The sequence below is a fragment of the Jatropha curcas genome, chromosome 5 (genome assembly GCF_041381405.1).
Source record: "Jatropha curcas cultivar XTBG-Jc1 chromosome 5, XTBG_Jcur_1.0, whole genome shotgun sequence".
In the NCBI taxonomy this organism is placed as follows: domain Eukaryota; kingdom Viridiplantae; phylum Streptophyta; class Magnoliopsida; order Malpighiales; family Euphorbiaceae; genus Jatropha; species Jatropha curcas.
Genome location: NC_143155.1, coordinates 1579832 through 1605436, shown reverse-complemented (window position 1 = coordinate 1605436; position 25605 = coordinate 1579832). Strand labels below are relative to the sequence as shown.

At 32.6% G+C, this 25605-nt stretch overlaps 6 protein-coding genes across 7 annotated transcripts; 4 read left to right on the top strand and 2 right to left on the bottom strand.

The window, feature by feature from the left end:
• The first annotated feature begins 695 nt into the window (after positions 1-695).
• LOC105629983 (scarecrow-like protein 30) lies at positions 696-2665 on the top strand. Its single transcript, XM_012211650.4, has one exon. It carries the CDS (start codon positions 696-698, stop codon positions 2481-2483), a length of 1788 nt encoding a protein of 595 aa, XP_012067040.1. The 3' UTR covers positions 2484-2665.
• Positions 2666-7687: 5022 nt separating this feature from the next.
• LOC105629954 (scarecrow-like protein 30) lies at positions 7688-10558 on the top strand. The gene has a single exon (XM_012211616.4). The coding sequence runs from the start codon at positions 8375-8377 to the stop codon at positions 10427-10429; it is 2055 nt and encodes a 684-aa protein (XP_012067006.1). The 5' UTR covers positions 7688-8374; the 3' UTR covers positions 10430-10558.
• A 1104-nt stretch (positions 10559-11662) lies between these two features.
• LOC105629953 (scarecrow-like protein 14) lies at positions 11663-14152 on the top strand. Of its 2 annotated transcripts, XM_012211615.4 has the most exons (2): positions 11674-11998; positions 12337-14152. In XM_012211615.4, exon 2 carries the CDS (start codon positions 12457-12459, stop codon positions 14011-14013), a length of 1557 nt encoding a protein of 518 aa, XP_012067005.1. In that variant the 5' UTR covers positions 11674-11998; positions 12337-12456; the 3' UTR covers positions 14014-14152. The 2 variants fall into 2 exon arrangements, with proteins under 2 accessions (XP_089578182.1, XP_012067005.1); XM_089722056.1 differs by having other exon boundaries at positions 11663-14152.
• Positions 14153-15941: 1789 nt separating this feature from the next.
• Positions 15942-18576, bottom strand: LOC105629952 (scarecrow-like transcription factor 11 (SCL11)). The gene is made up of 5 exons (XM_012211613.4): positions 18347-18576; positions 18005-18102; positions 17070-17151; positions 16904-16971; positions 15942-16321 (listed from the first exon to the last, which is right to left on the bottom strand). The coding sequence occupies exons 1-5, from the start codon at positions 18386-18388 to the stop codon at positions 16069-16071; spliced, it is 543 nt and encodes a 180-aa protein (XP_012067003.1). The 5' UTR covers positions 18389-18576; the 3' UTR covers positions 15942-16068.
• A 1370-nt stretch (positions 18577-19946) lies between these two features.
• Positions 19947-22804, top strand: LOC105629949 (Ubiquitin fusion degradation UFD1 family protein). Its single transcript, XM_012211611.3, has 10 exons — positions 19947-20093; positions 20317-20367; positions 20722-20793; positions 21037-21061; positions 21183-21215; positions 21322-21443; positions 21522-21652; positions 21756-21979; positions 22096-22343; positions 22481-22804. The coding sequence occupies exons 2-10, from the start codon at positions 20365-20367 to the stop codon at positions 22574-22576; spliced, it is 954 nt and encodes a 317-aa protein (XP_012067001.1). The 5' UTR covers positions 19947-20093; positions 20317-20364; the 3' UTR covers positions 22577-22804.
• On the bottom strand, positions 22778-25265 carry LOC105629950 (Haloacid dehalogenase-like hydrolase (HAD) superfamily protein). Its single transcript, XM_012211612.3, has 9 exons — positions 25105-25265; positions 24770-24840; positions 24575-24640; positions 24252-24349; positions 24104-24141; positions 23927-24014; positions 23555-23833; positions 23274-23339; positions 22778-23174 (listed from the first exon to the last, which is right to left on the bottom strand). The coding sequence occupies exons 2-9, from the start codon at positions 24825-24827 to the stop codon at positions 23019-23021; spliced, it is 849 nt and encodes a 282-aa protein (XP_012067002.1). The 5' UTR covers positions 24828-24840; positions 25105-25265; the 3' UTR covers positions 22778-23018.
• Positions 25266-25605: the final 340 nt, after the last annotated feature.

Here is a 25605-nt window from a genome sequence, read left to right as displayed (position 1 = left end):
ATATTAGTAAGCGGATGGTTCATTTTGCTTTTAGTGTCAGTTATGTGGTCTGTGGGTTAACTTGATACCGGCTGCTTCGATTTCAGACAAATTTCATATTGACCACCCGTGTGAATGGGGGACCTTGAATGAGACTTCTTTTTGCATAATTTTGACCAGTAAAACAACCTAATCATCAAGTTAAAATTCGATTCTCATATTAGAACTTAAGAGATTTCTACCTGAGGTATTGAAGTTGAAATACTAGATAGAATAATACAAATTTATAAAAATCAAAAATTACAGGAACAATGAAAAAATACAAAAGAAAAAAAGAGAGAAGAAATATCTTTATCGTATACTAAATTATATAAATTAACTTTTGATAAAACGCTATTATAAATTTTAAAAATTAATTTAAACGCTATATTACTAAATAAATTATTAAGTAGCTATTTAGTTAAAATCTATAAGTTACTTAAAATACCCAACACAGCCAACAAGTTTCCATGAAGCTTAGGTTTTCAACTTCCAGTAATATTTCTCAATTAGCTACCGTCAGCTACTGTTTTCTCTGAGCATTTTCTTGATTATTTTTTTTCCCTTCGTTGTAATATTTTGCTTTCAGTTTCTTGAAATTTACCTTTTCTTAATCTTATCACTTCATTTTTCCATTTTCTTTCTTGTCCTAATTTGTTTAAGTTTGCCACTTATCAATGACTGGAGGGGAATTGGGTTTCAAATCATTTCCTGTTATTTCAAATCCTAATCTGGAATCCATGAATCCTTCTCTTAATACTCCGATTTCCAATTTTCCATCTTTGGATTTGACACAATCACCAGATGTGGATAAGTCTCTATACAGTAGTGAAGCCGGTGATTTCTCTCAAGCTGTGTTAAAATACATAAATGACATTCTAATGGAAGAAGACTTACAGGACAAACCATGTATGCTGCAAGATAGTTTAGCTCTTCAAGCAGCAGAAAAGTCCTTGTATGATGTTCTTGGCCAAAAAAATCTGCATTTTGATGAGAAATCTGCTCCAACTGATATTATTTCTGATCAAGTGGAGCTGGAGTCCTTTCCTAACAGCTATTCTGCAGATTTCGCCAATCTGTCGAATTCTGCAGCAGAAAATGGCAGAATATATTGCCGTGTCGAAGAAGAAGGAAGAAGAAAGAAGCAATATTCGATCTCTACCGGAGAATCTGAGCAGCTGGAGATATTCGACAATTCATTTCTGCATAAAGTTGAAAGAAATGAGTCTCTTCCATGTCCTTTATATGATTCATCGAAAAACGAAGAAAGCAAGAAATTGCAGCAAAATGAGCATTCACAAGCACCAAATTCGCGAATAAGGAGACAGACCAATAAAGAGACTATGGATTTGTCGACTCACTTAATTCTTTGTGCACAAGCAGCAGGAAATGGTGATCAAAAGATTGCATATGAGCAATTAAAGCTGATAAGGCAAAATGATTCGCCTTTCGGTCATGGAAACCAAAGATCAGCTCATTATTTTGCTAATGCTCTTGAGGCACGTTTAACAGGCATTAAACAAGAAATTGGACACCCAACAAACGCTGCTGAAGTTCTAAAAGCTTATCAGCTTTATGTTTCAATATGTCCTTTTAGGCAAATGTCGAATTTTTATACTAACAGAACAATTGCCAAAGTAGTAGACAAGGCAAGTAGTGTCCATATTATTGATTTTGGGATTTCTTATGGTTTTCAATGGCCCTGCTTCATTTATCGTCTATCGACCAGGCCTGGAGGGCCTCCCAGAATCCGCATCACAGGAATTGATTTTCCCCAGCCAGGTTTTAGGCCTGCAGAAAGAGTGGAAGAGACGGGAAGACGGTTAAAGAGATTAGCTGATAGACTGAATGTTCCTTTCGAATATCAGGCAATAGCACAAAAATGGGAAAGTATCAATTACCATGATCTTAACATCGGTAAAGAAGAAATTGTAGCTGTTTGTTGTATGTATAGGTTGAAGAACTTACCGGATGATACAATTTCAGTGAGTAAAAGTTCAAGAGATGCAGTTCTTGAATTGATCAAGAAAATAAATCCCAACATATTTGTTCATGGAGTTCTTAATGGGTCTTTTAATGCACCTTTTTTTACGACAAGGTTTCGCGAAGCATTCTTTCATTTCTCTGCATTTTTCGACATGTTTGAGGCCAATGCGACCCGCGAAGATCCACAAAGGTTAGTGTTTGAGAGAGAAATGATTGGAAAAGATGTTCTGAATGTGATTGCTTGTGAAGGTATAGAAAGATTTGAAAGGCCTGAGACTTACAAGCAATGGCAAATTAGGAACTTGAGGATGGGATTTGAGCAGTTACAATTACATCAAGATTTAATGAAAAGAGTAAGGAATATTAAGAATAATTATCATAAAGATTTTGTGGTTGATGAAGATGGAGATTGGTTCCTTATGGGATGGAGAGGAAGAATAATTCATGCTATTTCTGCTTGGAAAGCTAGTCAAGTTTAAAACACATGTATATGTTGCACGGAAATGGAAACGGAAACGAATAAACTTGGAATGTGGAAACGATGTCTAAAATATAATTTTACACAAAGAAAATGTATTTTATATGGAAAACCGACATATGGAAATGTTCCCGAAACGCGAAAATGCCTATGGCAAGAAGTTTCTATGCATCATAACATGTATCAAAGTCTAATTATAATTATGAAAAAATATTGAGTAATTAATTAATTAATTATGTTCTTCAACACCTGCAGACTTATATTTTTAAGATTTTATCCTTTGAATTGCTGAACAACTCCAAAGCTGTTTCTATTGAACTCACCGTTTAATATTTACATGTACACATGACTTTGCTAAGCCAAGTCCCAGTTGAGATCTTGATCTGGCATAAAATTTCAGGCCCAGCTTAGGAAAAAATTTTGATATTAATTAGAAAAATATAAGAAAACTTCTTTTTACTTAGCATTTAAGAAAACTTAAACAATATATAAATCATCTAAAGACTATTCATTAAGTGCTTTTATTCAAATTTATTTATTAACTAATAATCCAGTCAGAAAAATATGGATTTAAATAAAAATATATAATCCCTTATATTTTTTAACCTACTGTTAGCTTAACTTCCAGTAAATTCCGATTGAAAATAAAATACTTGATGTTAATCACACAACGACAACACGTGTGCTTTACGCGTGCTCTCATGCGACTATATACGTGACGGCGTAAGTGCGCGTGTTTAACTTTGTACGCCGAGGCTTACCAGAAAGGACCAGAAATAGAAATTAGAATTTTGTTTTTAAAAATTAGAAATTACAAATACTCAATAGGAGCACTTCAAACTCACTAAATTAATAAAATTACATCGAATAAAGAGGACTCAAACTTGAGGTCTTCCACCGTCACATAATTGAGAAGATCAACTACACTATATATACACTAAGTCAATATTTAATTACCATCTAAAAACCATAATATTTTTCTTTCCAATCTCAATATTTAAACGGGTGGTTGGGTCAAAATTCGACGGACCCATATTTCAAATAAGAAAGAATGATTGGTCTAAACTGAGCCGTTTAAAAGTTCAGGCCTACACCAATGATCCTTATAAAAATTGAGTTGGGTTATTCGGATCCATTTAACTCGATTTTCAATTAAATATTTTTTTAATGGGTAGGATATTTTTTTATATGTCTTGCACAATCAAAATTTTTATTTGGATAATAACAATTAAAAGAATTGTCTAGAAACATAATTGTTGCTCAAACAACCATAATCAAAAAATCATAAAATAACAATCAAACCATAATCAACGTCAAACATTCATAATGAAAAAATCATAACACAATCAAACTATAATAATCACAATCACACAAATCATAATTTTCCATCTTCAAATCATAACCAAACCATAGCAAATTAAAAGTCCTAATTAAATATTTAACATAGATAATTGAAATAAAAAAAATGAAAACTTAAACTAATTAATTATAATTTTAGTTGCTTAAGAAAAAATACATATCATCTTAAAGAAAAAATTGATTTTGATTTGGGATTTTTAATTTTACAAGCAAAAGAAGAAAGAAAAAAGAATGAGTGATGCAGAACCCCAAGAATAGCGTCTTAACATTCCAAATCAGATTTGATATAAAAACCCTAAATCCCAAATTAGGAATCATAATTCCCGAATTAGGGATTTTATTCTTGGAATTGTAGATCTTGACACAATACTCAACTAGAAGTATGAACCAAAGATATCAAAGTGAAAGAATGAACACCATAAAGATTAATTATATTTGATAAGTTCGAAAACAAGTTCAATGAAGAATCTAAGAGAATTCGTCTCTCTTGAAATAAAACGTATTAACTGAAATCTTTCAATAATCTCTATTTGCAATACCGAAAACTATGTATTTATAAGCTAAAAAATTCTAAAAATTAAATAAAACATAAAGTCTAATTTAAATAGGCCGAATTACGCTAATTAAATTATAAATTTAATTAAAAGATTCAAAGCCCAAATGTTTGGATCATGTTACTTAGCTTTGGATCTTCTTTTGGGTCCATCTCTTCATGATCACCATAAGTTCATTGTTTTTCCATCATTCGACACGCATCAGTGAGTCACATGAAGAAATAAAAAAAATTGATATTTTTATTTTTTCGTGTTGGCTATGATTAAACAAGGTATTTAATCGATCCACCCAAACCGAATAAGAGATTTACATTCCTCAAATTGTCTGACATGACCTGACTTGAAAAAAAAATTAAAAATTATTTGTGTTAGTTAGGCTAGAACTTTGGTCATCAAGAAAATATGAAGTGCCTTCAACACGTTGCGCCCCTTTAATTTCCATGTTTGATTTTTGCTCCTATAAATTTAAATTCTAGCTTTAACTCTGCTCTTGTTGATACTAAATGATTTACAAACATATAAAAGTCATTCAATCAAATATATAAATTCATCTGTGAACTCTGCAATTTTAAAATAACATGGTTTCGGTCCAACTTTCTTTATAATTAAAATGTAGGATTCTAAAATCAAAACCAGAAAGTTATAGAGCCATCAGCCATGATTGTGCTTACTAATGAGAAGGAAAGGTTGGAATTTCGGGTCAACCAGAAAAGTCTGCAATGATCTTTTGTCTTTTGAAAAGATAGCCGGATTGAGACTCCTGTCAAATGAAACAAGGACACGTCACTTTCATTTATATATACTTTTTTTAAAAAAAGAAAAGAAAAAGAAACAAAGGTCTAGATAAAGTGCATGAACTTAGTGGCAATGCCATACAATTATTTTGTCTTCTTACAATTATTATTATTCATATATTCGACAAATATTAATTTCTTCCAAGGATTAATGATGTGTTTGGGAAGATGGATTTTTTTTTTTTGGAAGGAAAGAAAATTATGACGGAAAATAACGAGAGAAAGCTAAATTCTCTTGTTTGAAAATGAGGTAAAAAATTCTATCGGTAGAAAATATTATATGTTTTTCTTTGGATCCCATATAATTTGAATCACATCCACAATTTACGTGATATGTAAAAAGTGGACTGCTGGCTTTTTCATGTCGGATTAATCGTATTCTGATTTAACTTATTGAAATCGGACTGCTGGCTTTTTCATGTCGGATTAATCGTATTCTGATTTAACTTATTGAAATCTTGATGATATCTACATGTTATTGCGCAGCAGATGAAAATTTACGAAAAATGCAGTTGAAAATATTTAATAATTAAACACATTAATTATTATTAATGGACCGAAGTTAAAACACTAATCATTGCGTACCCATAACCATTTCCGTTCATTAATTCCAACAATAACTAAGAAAAAGAAAATATTATTGTTCCTTTGCTTCCTTCCCTTATTTTCTTTTCCAGATTTTGATTATTTTGATTTTTTTTTTTAAATTAGGATGTGTAATCCCTTTTTAAATCATAAAGTGTAAAATATTTTATCATTCTAATAAGTGTACTGTCCAAAAATCGAATTTATATTTTTAACTTTACACGAATTGAGACCGATCAAAAACCCATATATAATATATATGGAAACTTTTACCTAGTAATTTTATTTTTCACTTTGGTTTATTTACCCTACTTAGTAAGAATGATATTTTAAAAAATTTTGAAAAAAAAATAAAAAAGAAGACGCATCTCCATATGCATATGATTGCTCCTTTAGTTTTCCTCATGCAAAGCATGTATCAATAATTTTGTTTTTAAAACAAAATGCTATATTCATATTTTTCTTCATTTGGATCGAAATATATATGTTCATACTCGTTAGGTCAATTAGTTGATGCTGAGACCCCTATTTTCATCATAGTATAAGAAATTCAAACACGTAGTTCGAAATATTAAATTAATATCATAAATTTAAATATTTAAGAAAATATTTTCTCCATTATAATTATTTAAGGTTCATTCGGTACACACCAGGTGATGGTGGTTGCTAATTACTAGTGATGACATTGTTTGGTAAAATTTTAATTGTGATTACTGTTAAAATATAAAATGACAGTTAAGAGAATACTTATTTTTATATATTATAATGTATAATATACATATATATTTTTTTAACTTTTAAAATCAATATATTATATAAATCAAAATATTTAATCAAATTTTAAAATAGTATTTAATAGAGGATTATTATTTGTTAAAATAACTATAACTAAGTGATTATAAAAAAATATTAATTTTTTAAAAAATAATTTTACTATCAATTATTTTATAAAGTAATAAAATCCAAATATAATATAAATATGAATTGGCTAATAACTAATACGAAAACATTTAAGTAATGAAATTTATTATTAATCCATTGCGGATTGAAATTTCTATAAGCTATGGCCTACCACAGCTAAGATGGAATGAGCTATAAGCTGTCAATTGAACCAAAAATGTCCCAAATGCCCCCTTAGTATTGTATTAGCAGTAACTAGCACATTTTAAAACAAAAATTAGAAAAATATTTTCTTTTAAATCATATTTAGTTAATTATTAGTTGTTTAAGACCCTATAAGTTTACAATTTTTTTCATCATTTTACTCTAAAATTTGTTACAGTAATAATAATATCAAATTAACTTTAAAAAATTATTTTAAGAATTAACAAAAATTAGTCTAGTTGGTAAAAATGAAATATTTCCTCTTTCGATAATTAAACTAATATAAAAATAGATATTTTTCAAATCGAATGAAAATTAAATTAAATTTCATAATATGTAAGTCATTTATTACTATAAACACAATCAAAAACAACTAATAATAATTTAGATAATTATCTCTAAAAAAAATTAGATAATTATCCTTCAAACAATTTACTCATGTAGGTGTAATAAAATAAAAAGTAAAAAACAAATAAGTTGATGAATTGGGACAGGATTAAGGAACGTGTACATGGAACCAAACCCATAATTCTTGTGTTCATACCTCAACTTCTAGTCAATGACTTGGGGATCAAGATTTAAGATATAGAGAAAAGGAAACAAAAATTCTCTTTATGTCAAAATAATCATAATAAAATATTATTAATCTAGGACGTTTTAAATTAATTAATTATTTTGTATTTCAATTAAAAATTAATAAAACATTTTTTATTTAAAAATATAATTAAAAATTAAAGTCCAAGGTCAACACTAATAGCCTTGGCATGGGACCTTTTAAAAGCTAACCAACACTGATAAGTGTCCGAAAGGCCAATATATTACATAGGCTGGCGGCTGAGTTTTTCGATCTTTGCCATACTTTCCTAGAAACTTCCTTCCTCTTGATATTGTTTCCCTTCTCCGTTTCCTTTAAATAAGAGTGTGCTTCTCTCTCATGCCTTCGTGCTCTCTTCAAAGCTTTTGGCTCACTACTGGGCTACACTGCAATTTTCTCTTCTTGTCTTGTTACAATCTTTCTTTCTGGTTTTTTTTGTGATTGTTAGTTCTTTTTATATATTTGGTGTTTAATTTTTGTTTCTTGATTCTGGGATTTTCTTTTCCCACTTGCTTAATTGGTTTTTCTGGGTGTTCTTTTTGTTTCTTGAAGATTTATTGACCTAAAGAAATACCCAACTGTTTCTGCTCGAGGTCAAGATTTATTTTTTTTATGGTGTTTTCTTTATAATTCTATTGTATATTTATATTTATAATCTTTCTTCCAGATTCTGGATTATCCCCACTTTTTCAATTGATTTATTGTGTTCTTTATCCTTCCTTGCACATCTATTCAACTGAGAAATTATACCCAATTGTTTCTTTGTTTCTTTATTTATTTATTTATTTATATATTTTAAATATAGAGTAAACCTCAGCCATAAGTTTCCTATCTTGTAAGTTGTACTAAATTTCTATTTCCACAAATTTCTTTAGAACCAGAAGGAAAATTGTAGTTGTCCATGGATACCCTTCTTCAAGAATTCCCTAATTCCATGAACAGATTCAAATTTGACCATTTCCCAGATTCTTTCTCTTCAAATAGGAATTTTCTTAATGGTTATGAGCTGAATCATAATTTGAGTAACCCTAAGTCCTCTTTTCATTCATGTAGTCCTGAACCTCCTAATGACTTGATACCATCCTCTTCTTCTTCTTCTTCATCACCATCATCCTCATCCTCCTTGAGCTTAGAAGGAAATGATCCAAATAATAATGCTGTTCTCAAGTACATAAGTGACATGCTTATGGAAGAGGACTTAGAGGGTAAGACTTGTATGTTACAAGACAGTTTGGCCCTGCAAGCTGCAGAGAAATCCTTATATGATGTCCTTGGTCAAGAATACCCTCATTCCTTAACTCAAAATCTTGAAAACCCTAAAAAATTTTGTAACTCTGTTAACACCTCTGTTGAAGAATCAAATTTGATTCTTTATCAAGTTGATTCAGATTTTTATGGAATTCAAAGTTCTTTTATTGATTCCCCTGCAAGTACCCTTATAGGACCAGATTTCCAAAGTGAGATACACAAAGGGATTATTGGAAATGGTGATTCTTTGGTATTGGTTCCAAATAGTAACTCAGACAAAGAGGAAAGGGATTGGTCACCTAATAGTTCGCGAGGAAGGAAAAATCACCAACGAGAAGATAGTGATCATTTAGAAGACGAAAGGAGCAATAAACATTCTGCACTCTCTCTTGCAGAGTCTGAACAGTCAGAAATGTTTGATAAAGTATTGCTTTGTCCAGTTGGAAATACTGGGTCTGAAAGATGTTGTCTTGATGAGAAGTCACAGAATGGAGTAGGCAAGAAAGGGCAGGGGAAAGGACCTAATGGTAGAACGGCAAGAGGAAGGAGACATGGAAACAAAGAAGAAGTGGTGGATTTGTCTACTTTATTAACTCAATGTGCACAATCTGTGGCAATTAGTGACCAAAAAACTGCATATGAGTTACTTAGGCAAATTGGGCAACATTCTTCACCTTTTGGAGATGGAAACCAAAGATTGGCTTATTACTTTGCCAGAGCCCTCGAAACACGCTTGGCTGGGGCTAGTACACCAAAATATTCACCACTTATAAGTAATAAGACTTCAGTTTCTGATATCTTAAAAGCTTATCAGGTATATGTTAAGGCATGTCCATTCAAGAGAATGTCAAATTTCTTTGCTAATCAGACAATTTCAAAAGTGGCAGAGAAAGCAACTAGCCTGCATATTATTGATTTTGGCGTTCTTTATGGTTTCCAATGGCCTTGTCTTATCCAACGTCTCTCAGAAAGGCCTGGTGGACCTCCAATGTTGCGGATTACAGGAATTGAGCTTCCTCAACCTGGTTTTCGCCCTGCTGAGAGGGTTGAGGAGACAGGCAGACGATTGCAAAGATATTGTGAAAGGTTTAACGTGCCATTTAAGTATAATTGCATAGCACAGAAATGGGAAACCATCAAATATGAGGATCTTAACATTGACAGAGATGAAATGACTATTGTTAACTGTTTGTATCGGTTAAGGAATCTCCCTGATGATATAGTTGTAGCGAACAGTGCGAGAGATGCTGTCCTAAAGCTGATAAGGCAAATCAGACCAGACATGTTTATTCATGGGGTTGTTAATGGTACCTACAACGCTCCATTCTTTGTCACTCGATTCAGGGAGACGCTTTTCCACTATTCTTCACTGTTTGACATGTTTGAGGTTACTGTTCCTCGCGAAGATGAGCAGAGAATGTTGTATGAGAGAGGAATATTTGGAAGAGATATTATGAATGTGATAGCATGTGAGGGAACAGAAAGGGTTGAAAGACCAGAGACATACAAGCAATGGCAAGTTCGAAATATGAGAGCTGGGTTCAGGCAGCTTGCATTAGATCAGGAGATTTTGAAGAAGGTGAGATCAACTGTGAGATCAGAGTATCATAAAGATTTTGTTGTCGATGAGGATGGCCGGTGGATGCTACAGGGATGGAAAGGAAGAGTCATCCATGCTCTTTCAATTTGGAAACCAGTCCAGACCTAAACTAAAACTGTGATTGTATTACAACTACTATGTTACTTAGGATTTTTGATTTATGACTTCCTGCTATAAGTTTTGTGATCTTGCATGTAAATACATTGATATTTAATGAAAATATGTTTGTTCTTTTGAGATCATCATCCCCAGCAGTGCTCAATGAAAATAGAGTACTTAATGAATAAATAAAAATGAAAACTTTTAGAAGTTTACAGAAAGAAAGATAGCATGTTGTAGAAGCAAAAACCAGGAGTTTCTTGAATAGCTTCACAGCTTCTAGTTAAGAACTTTTCTTGAATTTAATAAATTGATTTGTGTCTGCTTGGAACTCCAAAAGGAGGTCATCTAAAATAAAAAGAACTCATCGGAGAAAATTGTCCCTGTAGGTGCAGCTAGAACATGCACTCTTTCCAAGGTTTCACTGTACTAAAATATTACCAAACGTACAGTAATTTAAGTTAAAAGAAGGATACAAATTAACTTCTTTGTCTTGAACTTGTGAGACAATTTGTAGTGATTTTAGGAATTAAATTACAATGTAAGTGGTAGAGGGTGATAAAATAAAACCAATAGCATCCACAAATTCAACATCACAGAATGAAACTTCTACAGTAACCTTTTACATACAATAGAAAAATTTTTTGATTGGTTTATTATATAGATGAGTCAACAGGCTGGGAGTTGATAAGTCTTTATCTTTTATTTAATAGTTTTAATTTCCATTAGTCAGTTCTGAGATGCACGTGCAGTGCGCCAGCCGCATGTGAGAGAGAGAAAAGCAGAGGAGAAAAGGGTAACTTTATATTTCTTGCCTCCTAAGCTTTAAACAAAAGAATGGGAAAAAAAAAAAAACAAAAGAAAGAGTCTGTCTACTTTTACATTAGAAGTAGCTAGACCATAGAATACATTATATTTAAAGAATGGACCAGGACATTATGATAGGAAGTTAGGGGGTTGTTTGGCTGGATGTAAAATAAAGAGTGGATGTAAACTCTCTTTATTTTCCTTCCTTCCATTTACTCTCTAAAATACGAGAAAAATAAATACAACAAAGACGCAAATAAATAAAATATATTTATTTTACTCCCACCTTTTATTTTCCCTTCAAACCAAACAAAAAATATAAAATATGAAGGTAAAATGAATAGTATCATTTTACTCTCTTATTTTGCATCAAACAAAGCATTAGTTCCCAAAACACCCTCATATGCACCCACATCTACACATGTTAGTGACCAGTGGATCCAGATTCTTCAAATTTTTATTTTCTCAATAAATATAATATGGTTTTGCATTTTTTTTATTGTAACATTTCTCAACTCCTACTGGCTACAACTGACAGAATTTCTCATCTCCTATTGGCTACAATTAACAGAAGCAGCACTAATGTCCTAAATGTATGGTTGAAGCTTGATAGCACCTTGTTCTTAATGAGATTGAGTAGGCTTCTGGCTTTTCCTGCTCAGTCTAGACAAGAAGGTTCTTCTTTTCAATTTCTTGGAAGTAAAACACCAAAATCTGCTACTGAAGAGAGAGAGGGAGAGAGAGAGTGATAGCTTCTTGGTGAATAATTAGGTAAGATTTTATCTTTCTTTCCCCTTTTTTTGAGTTTCTTTAAATACTTGCAAGCCACAAGTTTCAGTGTTTTTTTTTTTTAGTTTATATCTTGCAAAGGAATTAGGGTTTCAGATTCTTGAAAGTCAAAAGTTTTAGTCTTTATGGATGATCCTCTAATCGAAGCAACTCCAGTTGCCGTGACTGGATTCAGATTTGGTGCACACACTATAAGTAGTGAATCTGCTTCATCTTCCGAAGATTCTGCAGATAACAATGATTTCTCTAATGCTGTTCTTAAGTACATAAGTGATATACTCATGGAAGAAGAATTAGACAGTAAAAATTGTATATTGCAGGACTGTTTAGCCCTGCAAGCTGCAGAAAAATCCTTGTATGATGTTCTTGGTCAGAAATATCCTCCTTGGTCGGATCAAAACACTCGAACTGATTCCATCAACTTGGTTGAATCAAGTTGGATGTTCGATCAAACTGAATTTGAATTCTCTCATACTCTAAATCATCCTGGCCACTGTCTTGAAAAGATTCTCCAGGTACCAGATTTATATAGTGAATCATTTCAAATTAGTACTAGTTCTTTGATTCTATCAGAATCTGAAGAGAAAGATTGTTTCTTCTTGAATGGTTTGAGGGAGAGGAAACATCATGACCGCGAAGCAAACGGCTATTCTGAAGGGAGAAGCAACAAGCACTCTGCATATTCTTTTGAAAAGCAAGAGGAAACAGAAATATTCGATGAGGTGTTGCTCAATGATTCTCCATCTGTTTGTAATTCAACACAGAATGGAAGTGATACAAAGATGAAAAATGGTAAGCACACAAAAGGGTCTAATGGTCGAAAAGGTCGGTCAAAGAAAAATAGCAGTAAAAAAGAAATAGTAGATTTATGGACTCTCCTACCTCAGTGTGCACAAGCAGTTGCCAGTGATGATCAAAGAACTGCAAAAGATCTACTGAGGCAAATAAGGCAGTATTCTTCTCCATTTGGTGATGGAAATCAAAGATTAGCACATTTTTTCGCCAACGGGTTAGAAGCAAGGTTAGCCGGCATTGGAACACCTGGATATACACCAGCAGTAAATAGTACAACAGGAGCTGCTGATATGCTAAAAGCTTATCATATCTATATCTCAACATGCCCTTTTCAAACAATGTCACATCTTTATGCAAATCAAACTATAATGAAACTAGCAGAAAAAGTAACAAGGCTACATATAATTGATTTTGGCATTCTTTATGGATTTCAGTGGCCTTGCCTTATTGAGCATCTGTCAACAAGAACTGGCGGACCCCCGAAATTGTGTATTACAGGAATTGAGTTTCCTCAACCTGGTTTTAGGCCTGCAGACAGAGTCGAAGAAACAGGCCGGCGATTAAGAAAATATTGTGAGAGATTTCATGTCCCATTTGAATACCATGCCATAGCACAAAAATGGGAAAGTATTCAATATGAAGATTTCAAGATTGATAGAGAAGAACTGATTGTTGTTAACTGTTTGTATCGGTTAAAGAATCTTCCTGATGATACAATGGTAGTCAAAAGTGTTAGAGATAAAGTTCTAAACCTGATGAGACAGATTAATCCTCATATTTTCATTCATGGAGTTGTTAATGGTACTTATAATGCACCTTTCTTTCTTACTCGTTTTCGAGATGCATTGTTTCATTTCTCAGCAATGTTTGATTTGCTTGATGCTACAATTCCTCGCGAAGAACCTGAAAGACGCATGTTTGAGGAAGAGATATTTGGAAGGTATGCAATGAATGTGATTGCTTGTGAAGGTGGGGAGAGAGTTGAAAGGCCAGAAACATATAGACAATGGCAAGTTAGAAATGGAAGGGCTGGATTTAGGCCGCTCCCACTAGATAAGGAGATTATGAAAAAAGTTATAAGTACAGTCAGATCAAATTACAATAGCAACTTTGTTGTTGATGAAGATAGTCACTGGATGCTGCAAGGATGGAAGGGTAGAATAATTTATGCACTTTCTGTTTGGAAACCTGCATATGATTGAATTTTCTTTATTGCAAATCCACTAGTCTTGTAATTTTCTGGATTTGTATTCCTTCAAGAGTGGATTCTCTTTAGGACTTCAACTTTCTTTTTCCGAGGGTAATTAGTTGTTAACTGTTAGTTGCTTTAATAGCGTTTAATTATTTTAGTAGCTAGTAGCTATTTGAATAGCTTTTTATAAACCGCTAAAAAGTAAAATGTATGTCATAGGAGTTAACTTTTTATCAGACCTACCTTACCTTTTAAGAGCTAGTTCAAACACTACGTTATTAAATACTATAAAAAATAGTATTTAGCATTTGCTAAAAGCTACTTTAAAAAGTCATGGTTGAATCATATTCAAATCCTCTAACATTTGGTTAAGCTCTATAATTTAATTTCATTTTGGTAATATATGAAAAAATTCTAAAAGGAAAATAACTGTCAGGATTGAACCCCTCGCCATTTACACAAAAAAATATCTTCTCGTCTAACGCAATTTTTGGCTATCTATTTTGCACTATCATTCATTCAATCACAACCTAAGTACTAGTGATTTGTTTATTTTACAAAATTTAATGGCGGAACTACCATTGACTAGAATACCACCTGAACAACCAAATTCAAATCTCCAAAATTAAGATGTGACAAATGGAATTTCTCCATTGGCTCCTAACATACCTAACATTACCAATATTAACTACTTTCTTAAAAAATAAAAAAATAAAAACAATCAAACTGCTTTTGCCTCTATTTGAGGAACTGTAGCAGAAGGTTTCAGTTCCCAAACCAAATCATCACTTTAAGATGGGATTGTTGCTTTTCATAAACAAAAAATGGTGTGGGACTCACAAGTTAACAACAAAAGGAGGGTGCATCTATTGCTCTAATGATGCTTTCTACCTTGTTTCTGTTGAGAAATTATTAGCCGGTGGCTGGTGCCATCTTTTAAGGATTCCTTTTCTAATTAGAATATTATATATCTGGAAGATATGGTTTCTAGATGCAAATGCATTAGATTGGATTCACTTGATGTTGTTATTGCTTCTGATTTTTGGTGCAAGATTTTAATATAAAAACACAAACAAAAACCAAGAAAATATTGATTGGATGATAAACGGCATCGATTCCCGTGAGGATGAAAACATAAATTCAATCTCCAAAAAACACATTTTACTGGGAGGATAAAAAACCATGCACACTTTACCGGGAGGGTAAAGAACAATGCCCGGCTCATTAAAAGTGTTCAATAAATTAGCATTTGGAGATGCAATTCAAAATTTTTGGTAATTAAAATTAAAATTGAAAAAAAAAAACTAAAAAAAGTAGATAAATCAAAGTGATGCATTTAGTCGATTGGATAAAGAAAAATGGAGAGTCCAACAATCAATATCCATCATTGTACCAGTTGCAGGCTTTCTACTGTCACTCATCACCTGTATCTTTTGATTGTGATGATAAATAGAAACGTTTATGGAGAAAAGTTCAAAAATTTTGAACAGTCAAATTTTATTCTTCAATATTACTGCTTTTTTTTATGTAACAGAAGTTATTTGATATACATTTTTTACCATATTATATACATCTACATAGAAACACACATTTGATCATAGTTCATGACTCAAGGTACATATTGTACTTGTCAACTCAAATATAATTCCCATGAACCAGCACAAAAAATAGATAATTATTAAAAAAATTAAAAGAAAGCTATCAACATGATGAAAATACCTATTACAACAAATGAGCCTTAATCCCAACTAGTTGGGGTCAACAATATGAAAGCAGTAAAAGATTAAACTACAGGAAGCCATTAGTATGCTAGTATTTGCAAAATTGCTAAAGTTATCATCTAACTATTACCGCTATAATGTCCTAAAAACAAAAATTGGTAACATAATGAAAGATCAATGCCATCATATTTGAAACAAAATCAATGTAATGCGAATGTAATGACAAAGTCACAGGATTTTCTTTTCCTTTGATTAATAAACTCATAAGAGCAACAACTACAACATCATAATTTAGGCCTGACATTAAATTAAAAAAAGAATTCTACAATTATTACAGTATATTCTCACCCTCTTTTCTTTTGATTGTTTTGACTTTTTGGTCTCAGCACACTCCAGTCCAGCTTTTCGTGCTTTGGTTGCTTGAAGGAGCCTTTGCTGCTATTTGGAGATGAATGTTGGCCCTCTTCAGTTTTTGGTGATTTATTCTTCTTTTGTGGCTCAGATGCTCCCTCAGGCTGTTTTCTTTTATTGTCTGCATCAGATTGTGCTTTACCAGGGTGTGAGCACTCTGCTTCATTTAGTGATGAACCATTTTCTCTGCACAAGCATCGAGAAAATGATGTGAAGATCGAATAACTTCAACAACAACAAAATTTTCGGGGGGGGGGGGGGGGGGGGGGGGGGGGGGGGGGGGGGGGGGGCGCGTGAAGAAAAGAAAGTTACTTCCAAAATGAGTGTACTTGTGCAAGCATGCAATCAATTTAATTATCTATGAACATGTGTCTAATTGATTGTCTATATTTTCACTCACTCATCTGTCTATCTACTTCTTAGTATTCAGTTCCAAATTCTCATGGACAGCAATAATTAGATTTAACTAATTAAGCAGTTAACGAAAACAACAAACACTGATCAGTGGACTGTAAACATTTAATTAACTGACTAGAAAATGCCAACTTAACCAAATGTAATGAGATATGCACAATGCACAATGCACGTCTTGTTTATCCATTCCCTCTATGGCCAAATTTTTTGTTTATTGCAGAAACACATATTATAAAGACATACCTGAGAATCCATATTCAAATCACAGATGTAATAAATCCACTTTGAAGTAAGAGTTTTTGCTTTATATAAACAACCACACGAGAGACAGAGGTTTAAGTCAAACCAACCCACCTAAAAGAGGTTCTTCCACTCTGACTGCCAGCATTAGTGGCAAGGTTTGCTGCTTCTTCATTTAGTTTCTACCAAGACAATTGATTTGATGTGAGGAGAGCATAAGCCAGAAGAGACGATTACTCGTGAGAGAAAAATGTTCAGGTCACAGGACCTTTATACTCACATCAACAGAAGGATTAAAACTTTGAAATGACATACGCCCTATAGCTGCTCCTGGATGGGGATCCCCTTCCATTAGTACCACACTACATGCACATAACACTAGTAGTCTAAGTGATCCATACAACATAAAAATAATACCATGACATTAAGTTTTAGTTATCAAAGACATTACTAAGGACCACAATCACACATAAGGGCCCTTCAATTAATGGAAAATAAATCCCTAGCATATGACAGCAAGAACCTTAGCCGAGATACCGCCACACCTAAGTTCAATTGACCTACCCCAAATCAGCAAGGCTTCAAATTGTGGTCACAATGGAGTGTAAGCATGTCAAATGTGTCGTGGCCCAAGTTTAATAGTCATGGTTGGTAGCATTGTCACTTTGATTAGATAGTTTGCTTCGTTATCAGTGCATCAAGATCACAATGATTCACTGTCTCGTGATTTTGTTGATTTGCTACATAATAGCCAACACTCAAAACCAAGCCAAATAGTCTAAACTCTCAACAGTGTATTTTGGTTAAGGAGGCATTTTGATCACGATACTAAGGGCTTCCATTCCAACCAGGAAAAAGAAGAAGGGAGAGTTTGTGCGGCAATCAATTATGCAAACTTTAACAGCTTAGGTTTATGCCAAGACCACGTGTCTTTCACAAAGAGTGAAACAAGGAGGGGGGAACAGAATGCTTCAGATAAAATATGCAGCAATTTGTTTACATGCTTCTTTAATTTTACTTTGTAATTTATTTATTAAATGTACGAGCACAAGAGGTGTATTAATTCACAAAGAAACAGAAATACAGAATCATGCACTGCCCAAATCATAGGATGACAATACTTCAGTCAAAGCGCAAACCAAGGCAGAATTATATCAAATAAAACTCAAATTAAGTTAGAACCTCAAGAAGCAAAACTAATACATAAAACTTTACCACTTTCTAATGACACCAGGGGAAAAGAAATTTCCATCAGGTTTCTCCTCTTCTTGTTTTTTAGTTTTTTCCTCTCTCTGAGCTGCCCTTTGCATAAACTATGTATAGGAAATTAAAACATAAACAGGTTCCCAAATCAGTATTTGTATAATTCACAAAATTAATTGTGCATGTTTCAGAAAAAACAAGTAAAATTTCACCAAAGTAATGCGAACCCAGATAAATCAAAGCAAAACCTAAGCTGTCACATCAAAGAAACACAAAGGCTAGCAGTAGAAACTAACAAGGATCAGCAATGGAGGTTTAAAAGAGTGAAATTTCAATGTTTGATAGTTTTATTACCTTCAAATTCTTCAAAGTACTAGAAATCTCGCGCTTTGCCATATTTGCAGAGGAATTTTCAAGCAACCCAAAGAACTGAGGAATAAGAAGCAGCTTGGTCAATTCGAAGAAGAAACAAAATTTGTGACTTAGGGTTTCAAAAATCGCCTTCAGCGAGTTTGTACTCTGTTAGGGTTTAATTTGAAGCAATGTGTATACTTTAGAAGGGTCCGACCCAGCCCATTGTTACCGTTTATTCTTCGAACTGGGATTCGGTTCCTAATATTAAAACCTCTTATTAATGTAAGAAGAAAAAAAGATACAGAATTATTTGTTGGTTATTAATTATGAAAAAAATACTTAAGGATTTGCTAATTGTTACTTAGAAATTAATCATTTTAATCCATAAAATTTGTTAATTAATTATTTTTGAGTACTTGTTAATTATTCAAAATTTTGAGAATTTTGTTATCAAATTAGATATATTTTATTAGATTATAATTCGGTCTCTAAAATTTTAAAAATTTAATCACATATACACTTTATTTTTTTTAATTATTTAACATAAAACATATTTCTAATTGCTTAAAAAATTAGACATAAAACATCTTTATCTATTAAAATTTGTCCAATTGAAACTTTTACTCCCAATTATAATCCAAACTTTGTAAACTTTGTATTTTTTCTAAATATAAAATGTATTAATTAGTAAATAATTTTTGTAATATAGATTTATCTCTATTATTCTTGTATATATAATAAGTAAATTATTTAATATAAATTTTTATTAAATAGAAAAATGCAAGAATCAATTTCCAATTTCATACAAGAGAAAACATTAACTGTAATCTAATTACTTGTTATGCGTAATACTATTGTGTTGGAGAATATATGAAGTGAGTACCAAAATTTGGATATTAAAATTCATAAGATGTATGTGAAACTAAATTTAAAACTTTGACACATTTTTTAAAAATTATCATTAGATTTATAAAATTAGATAAAATTATTTGGTGCACTCAATAATTGAATTACACATTTTTAATGAAATTTAAGATTTTAATACTAATATATTATTGAAATCAACACGTGAAAGGTGAATTTTATTGAAATTTGTAATTTCTACCTCTATTCCATAATACTTGTGATATTTAAAATTTCATTTTTTTTAAAAAAATCATTAAATTTGTCTAAATTATAATACATTATTGAGTCAATTAACTGTATCACCTTTAATTTAATACTAATTCTCTAAGAAACTATTAAATTGAAATAATAATTATAGGTCATAAACAAAGAGTAAATATGAAAAAAAATATTTATTACTTCTTGAAAACACAAATGAAACAAGTATTTTAGAATAAATTATTTTTTTAATTGTGACAAGTATTATAAAACTAGTAGTACTTAAATTATTGGAAGGATTTTATAATATTATAATATAAAAATATACGTGAAAAAGAGATTAAGAATTTAATATTTGAAATTTTAAAATTAACAACTTTGAGATTTTAGCAAGTAAAAAAAAAAAATACTAAATCAAATAAGTCAATCGGCTGGCCACCGCGAAACAGTATTCCTGATCCAGTTTCCACCAGGATTTAAGTTATAGTTGATATATAAATTATAATTACTTCGTCTCATTTACATATACGATATGATAGAGTATCTCCTAACCTATAAAATCAAACAAACCGCACTCTCTTTGAATCACTCACCGACATCAACCTCCACTCTTCTCCTTTTTCACCGATCACTATCAGAGCCCGTAGGTTTTGATTAAATATTCATTCGTTTCTTCATTGATTTTTTGGCTTTTCTTTTTTATCTTTTTTTTTTTTTTTCCTTCAATTTGTTGATGAGTTTGGATAAGTAGTTCTCTTTTGCTTTGAATTCTTCATCTTTTTTTTTTCCTCGGGTTTGATTGATTATTATGCGAATTGGGTTTTTCTTTTTCCATTAATTTCTCTGTTTTCGTTTTCATTTGACAGTTTGTCAGCAGACTTATTGCGGGTGGAAGTTGTTTAACTGGATAAGCTATGGTATATTACTTATCTATTACCATGTGTATTTGCTTTGTAGTTTGTACTCCATTGATTATCAACTTAATGCACATGATCTACTGATGAGGGGTTTTTATAATTTTTGATGGGCATGGGTTTTATTTATACAGAAACTATGAATTCAAATTAAAATGGTTAATGCGCTATGGCTTTTAAGCTATGGATCTTCTTTTCATTGTATTCAAGTTTTGGAATTATGAGGAAAAGAAAAGCTTAAACATTGTTTTAGATTTTTTGATCTTTTGTTGTTAAAGTCTTACTGTCTGTTTTCAGTGAAATTGCTGTTATCTAATTGCATGCTTTCATTTTGATGATCTGTTTTGGCAATTGCAGGATCACTTAATGCGCCGTAGTTCCATGTTTGAGCATAGCTATCGCTGCTACCCTGTCTCTTTCATTGATAAGGTATTAACTGCAGAAGTGTTGGCACTAGTGGTTTTAAATTTCTAGTACTGAATTTGTTGCAATTCCTGCTTGTTTGGTAACTATTGTTTTTGGTGGCATATCTCCAATTGAAGAAGACATCTTTTGATCCGCTAAATTGTTATGTAGTTCAACATATTTTTCATTTAATCCTCATGGTTTAGCTTATTGAGTATTCATTAGAGATTTAGCTCCTAACTATTCTAACTCATTGAATATTTGCAGGCACACCTCGAGAAGGGAGATAAAAGTAAGTTGATCTTCTCATTTAAGTTCTTTAATATTATCCACCTTTTATTTTTTCTTCTCCTTTCTTTCTTGAGATATCCGTGTTCAAAGGTTTGTCATTAATTAATTCTTGTTGCTTGCAGTTATTATGCCTCCCTCAGCTCTTGATCAACTTGGTAAGAAAATAATTCTCAGATGTTTTCTCTTCCCTTCATTTTCATGTGTTTTAAGATGGATTTTCTTTTCGTCGAGCCAATTGTAATTTAAGTGTTTGCTCTCCAGCTTCTTTGCACATTGACTACCCAATGCTATTTGAACTCCGAAATCCTTCTGTTGAGCGAGCAACACATTGTGGAGTTCTAGAATTCATTGCTGATGAGGGCCTAATATTCTTGCCCTATTGGGTATGCTCCTGAATTCTGTTGTTATGCTACTCGTTATTTTACTTGCTACTCATCTGCTTATCGTCTCTATGCTTTCAGATGATGGAAAACATGCTCCTCCATGAGGGAGACATTGTCCAAATTAAAAATGCCAGCTTGGTAAAGGGAACTTATGTAAGGCTGCAGCCACACACTAAGGATTTCTTGGATATCTCCAACCCCAAAGCAATGTTCGTCTATCATTCTTGTTCTTTTTTCTTTATGATAGTAGAAGTAAAGAAATTGAGAATTATTTTTACTTTTATTTAATCCTTGTTTGATTCTTGTTTGCAGCTTAGAGACTTCATTGAGGAACTACTCTTGTTTAACAACTGGTGATACAATAATGGTTGCTTATAACAATAAGAAGTATTACATCGACATAGTCGAAACAAAACCATCCTCTGCAGTCAGTATTATTGAAACAGACTGTGAGGTGGATTTCGCTCCGCCTCTTGACTATAAAGAACCTGAAAAGCCCGCAGCATCTTCTAAGTCGAATAAGACACCACCTGAAGGTTATATTTTTAGTTTTCTATTAAAAGTTTGTCAAATTTCTGAATGTTATCTATTATTGAAAATCTTGTAACAAGTGAGCCCTTTAAAGAAATTGCTGTCCCTCTTCAATTCTCAGTTGAGGAAGAACCACCCAAAAAGATACCAAAGTTCAGTCCCTTCACTGGTGTAGCAAGACGCTTGGATGGCAAGCTATCAACAGAATCAGCTGGACCAGCTACCAATCCAGTACTGAAACAACACAAATCAGAGGCTGTGAAAGATACTAGTGGGTCCAAGACATCATCAAACTCTGCATCTCGTTCACACTCCGGAAAACTTGTCTTCAGTTCAAATGTAAATCAACCCCAAAATGAAACACCAAAGGTGCGTCTAGCTTGCTTTGTTTTAGTATACAGACACCCCAAAAATAGAGTTTCTTTTTTCTTTTCTCCCAAATATGTGCTATAAATTAATCAGAATTGGTTTCTTTTCTTTTCTTTTTTTTTTTTTTTTATTCTTAGATGCCTTTGACGAAGAGCAACCAGGAAGCAGCTCAGAAGGTGGACGATCAAAAGTTTCAAGCATTCACAGGGAAAAAGTATTCTTTGAAAGATTGAAATTGATTGAACTTCTACGCCATTTTTGAAGTTGAAGTTCGAGTTTATCCATTCATGGTGTTTTGGGGTGGAGGTTCTCCAAGCTTTTTATTGCCATATGATTGTTCTTAATTCTCCCCATGACATTTCAAATTAACAAGCAGAATTAACAGTGATGATGACGCAAACTCCTTTTCATTGCTAAATTATATATTCTCTCAGTGGTCAATCGAAGATTCAGTTTATTAATATTTTCCAAAATAAAACAAAGCAGGAAGGCCAACCCTGCTACAGGCCTAGTACAGGAATTAAAAAGAGAGAAAAAGCTGAAAGCTATTACAAAGTTAAAGACTCTCTTAAGAGCGAATGATTAAAGAAGATACTCCATAATATGACCTTTTACGTTTGAAGTTAAAGTTAATGATAAATAGATGGATAGATAAAATTGTCACCCAGTTATAAACTAAGCTTCCACTGGGGTCTCAATTGCAACCTCTCCTGAATATTTGGCACCTTCAGACTTCTCATTAGCTTCCCAGAGCTCTGGCAGTGCTTCCTTCATATTGTGGATGCTCTCTAGTGCATAGTCTACGCCTAGAGTTCGATGAGAAGCGCCTACCTGTTGTACCCACACCATGTTAAAGTTTGTAAATGCAAAATTCTGAGAATACATTAAAAAGAACTGATGGAAAACAGAATTTGATATCAATTAGCTCACCCAAACAGTGGTGAGACCCAATCGGCTCCCAGTCTGTATGTTTCGGAGGCTATCATCGAAGAATAACTGGAAAGCGATGAACGGCAATGTCAATGAAAGATATAATAGACCGTATGCCTAAGGAGTCATACTTGGAATGGTTCGGGTAAAATGGAGACCCTTCACAAAAAAAAGTGACATGCAACATTCATAGGTTCAAGTCGTCTAGCATTTCTGCGCGGATGCAGCACAAACTTGAACCTAACACCATTCCCTGTATTAACAAAATATAATTATCTCACCGTTCTTTGAGGGTTGATGCACGCGATCTTGAAGGTCTGCTCAAATGCTTCATCAAATGGTTTGCAGATAACTGGCGACCTTGGAAGCTCAATACCAGCATTAGGAGCAGCACTATATTCATTAATGTCAAAAACTCCATTCTCTTCCTCAACAACTGGATCATTGCCTTTATTTGCATTATTTAAAGTCTCAAAGCATATGGTTCCTTCAAAACAATCTTCCAATCCAAGTCTACTAAGGACTCTACCAGCATGAGTTTTGTCCCCATTAGTGAATATCTATACAAAGAGATTGAATTAGTACATACCATAAACAGACTTAGAAAACAAACAGAAGAGTTAATACATATCCAGAAAGAAATCGGAACTTACAACTTTGCGGGCAGGTATGCTGTGTAAAAGATTTCTAAGAACAGGGTCAGGCTTTAGGATGTCATAAGGTAATCTTCCATGTACAAAACTGTATAAATTGACAGAAGATTAGTCCAAATATATTTCACAAAGTCACAAAAAGAAACAAATAGGCATAAAAAACAATGATTTATTTACCTATGGAAGTCATCATAATCGAACCTATACCCTATAGCCTGCAGACAAGAAAATAGACGGAACAAATTTATTATTTTTTTTAATCAAACACCAAAATTAAGTAAAATACCCAGAAGAAAAGCCAAAAAATAAGTTTCTTCAACCATACCCTCAGACCAGCCAATGTTGTTCCGTAATACTTGTACAAGGAAACGCACAATTCTGAGACTTTACTTTCATCAATGCCAAGCTTTTGAACCATATACTCTAAAGATCAAAACAAAGAAATTCCAAAATGAATTGCACCATCCAACAAATTCAAAATTACACATTGTTCTGCACTTTGAAATAAAGGTGGATTTGAATTCGTATATTGAGTGAAAAATCACAAACTTCCAACATATTAAATATCAAATTCAAATAACCCTTCATTTCGAATTCTCATTCTCATATATCCAAATGGAATCTCAAGCAGTTACTAAGTTCAATTACCTTCAATATTCTTCGTCACATGCTGAGACAAACCAGAACTCAAAGGATAAAGGGTGTCATCCAAATCTGAAAATTAAATTTTAAGACATACCCATTAATCCACTGTTACATTGAACTCTAAAAACATATATAACCGAATAGCTTCCAAACAACAATAAGACAAAATCAGATTTTAAAAGCATATTACGTTCTTACCAAAAAGGAGACACTCATACTTCTCCAGAGCCATTCGTTTTTCTCCCTCGTACTCCATTTTACTTTAATCTCTGCACTACCCAAAAACAGGAAATTTAACCAAAGTGATAAATTGATTCGAAACGTTCGAAAGAATTGACATCAAATTAAAATGTAAGTAAAAACCCGCACAAAATCCCAGATCAAACCTATAATATGGCTAAAAAATGCCACACTCGAGTAATATTACAACAAAAGAAGTACCAAATGCAACCGAGAAAATGAGACCCAGCAAAATGGGGCAAAAAAGATATAGAAATTGAAAAAAAAAAATGATAAGAAGAATAGCACATTACCAGATAAATTCGCAGAACCGCAAAATGATAAGGAGAAAGCGAAATGGCAATAGGTTAAACCTTAAAGAAGAGAGGAAATGCGAGAGAAAGGGAAAGAAAAAGCGTGTTGGGGTATGTCTTTAAATGGGGAGAAACCATGAATGCTGGAGGTTGAGGAAAAATAGCAATAATAATTGAAAATTGAAAATAAAAATTAATTAAGTTAAAATTTATTGGACGAAAATCTAGAAGATACGGAAATGTAAGAACCGTTGACTTACGCGTATGAAAGTTCGACACGTCTCCATCAAATGTAATGAGTTGGCGTGTCTTGTTGAAGTCCATCAAAATTAACATTGTCATCGACCCAAAGGATAGTTAACAGACAGGTTTATTCGGTTTGATTTGATCTGATTTTTAAAAAATATTTAATTCAATTTGGCAAATTTCGATTTCAATCAGGTTAATATACCTTATTGAACATCTTTCTTATGTTATATAAGAATCATAGGTGATTGGTCT

Bases quoted from the DNA above. Each gene is read 5' to 3' on its own strand.
- LOC105629983 (XM_012211650.4), top strand. From the start codon at position 696: ATGACTGGAGGGGAATTGGGTTTCAAATCATTTCCTGTTATTTCAAAT.
- LOC105629954 (XM_012211616.4), top strand. From the start codon at position 8,375: ATGGATACCCTTCTTCAAGAATTCCCTAATTCCATGAACAGATTCAAA.
- LOC105629953 (XM_089722056.1), top strand. From the start codon at position 12,142: ATGGATGATCCTCTAATCGAAGCAACTCCAGTTGCCGTGACTGGATTC.
- LOC105629952 (XM_012211613.4), bottom strand. From the start codon at position 18,388: ATGGCAAAGCGCGAGATTTCTAGTACTTTGAAGAATTTGAAG. The intron at 17,152-18,004 runs GTAAAGTTTTAT...ATGTGCATGTAG, and splicing joins CCTGGTGTCATTAGAAAGTG to TGTGGTACTAATGGAAGGGG. The intron at 16,322-16,903 runs GTGGGTTGGTTT...ATGCTTGTGCAG, and splicing joins AGTGGAAGAACCTCTTTTAG to AGAAAATGGTTCATCACTAA.
- LOC105629949 (XM_012211611.3), top strand. The intron at 21,444-21,521 runs GTATGCTCCTGA...CTATGCTTTCAG, and splicing joins TAATATTCTTGCCCTATTGG to ATGATGGAAAACATGCTCCT. The intron at 22,344-22,480 runs GTGCGTCTAGCT...TTTTATTCTTAG, and splicing joins CCCAAAATGAAACACCAAAG to ATGCCTTTGACGAAGAGCAA.
- LOC105629950 (XM_012211612.3), bottom strand. From the start codon at position 24,827: ATGGAGTACGAGGGAGAAAAACGAATGGCTCTGGAGAAGTATGAGTGT. The intron at 24,641-24,769 runs GTAAGAACGTAA...TTTAATTTTCAG, and splicing joins GTATGAGTGTCTCCTTTTTG to ATTTGGATGACACCCTTTAT. The intron at 24,350-24,574 runs GTAATTGAACTT...TTTGATCTTTAG, and splicing joins TGTGACGAAGAATATTGAAG to AGTATATGGTTCAAAAGCTT.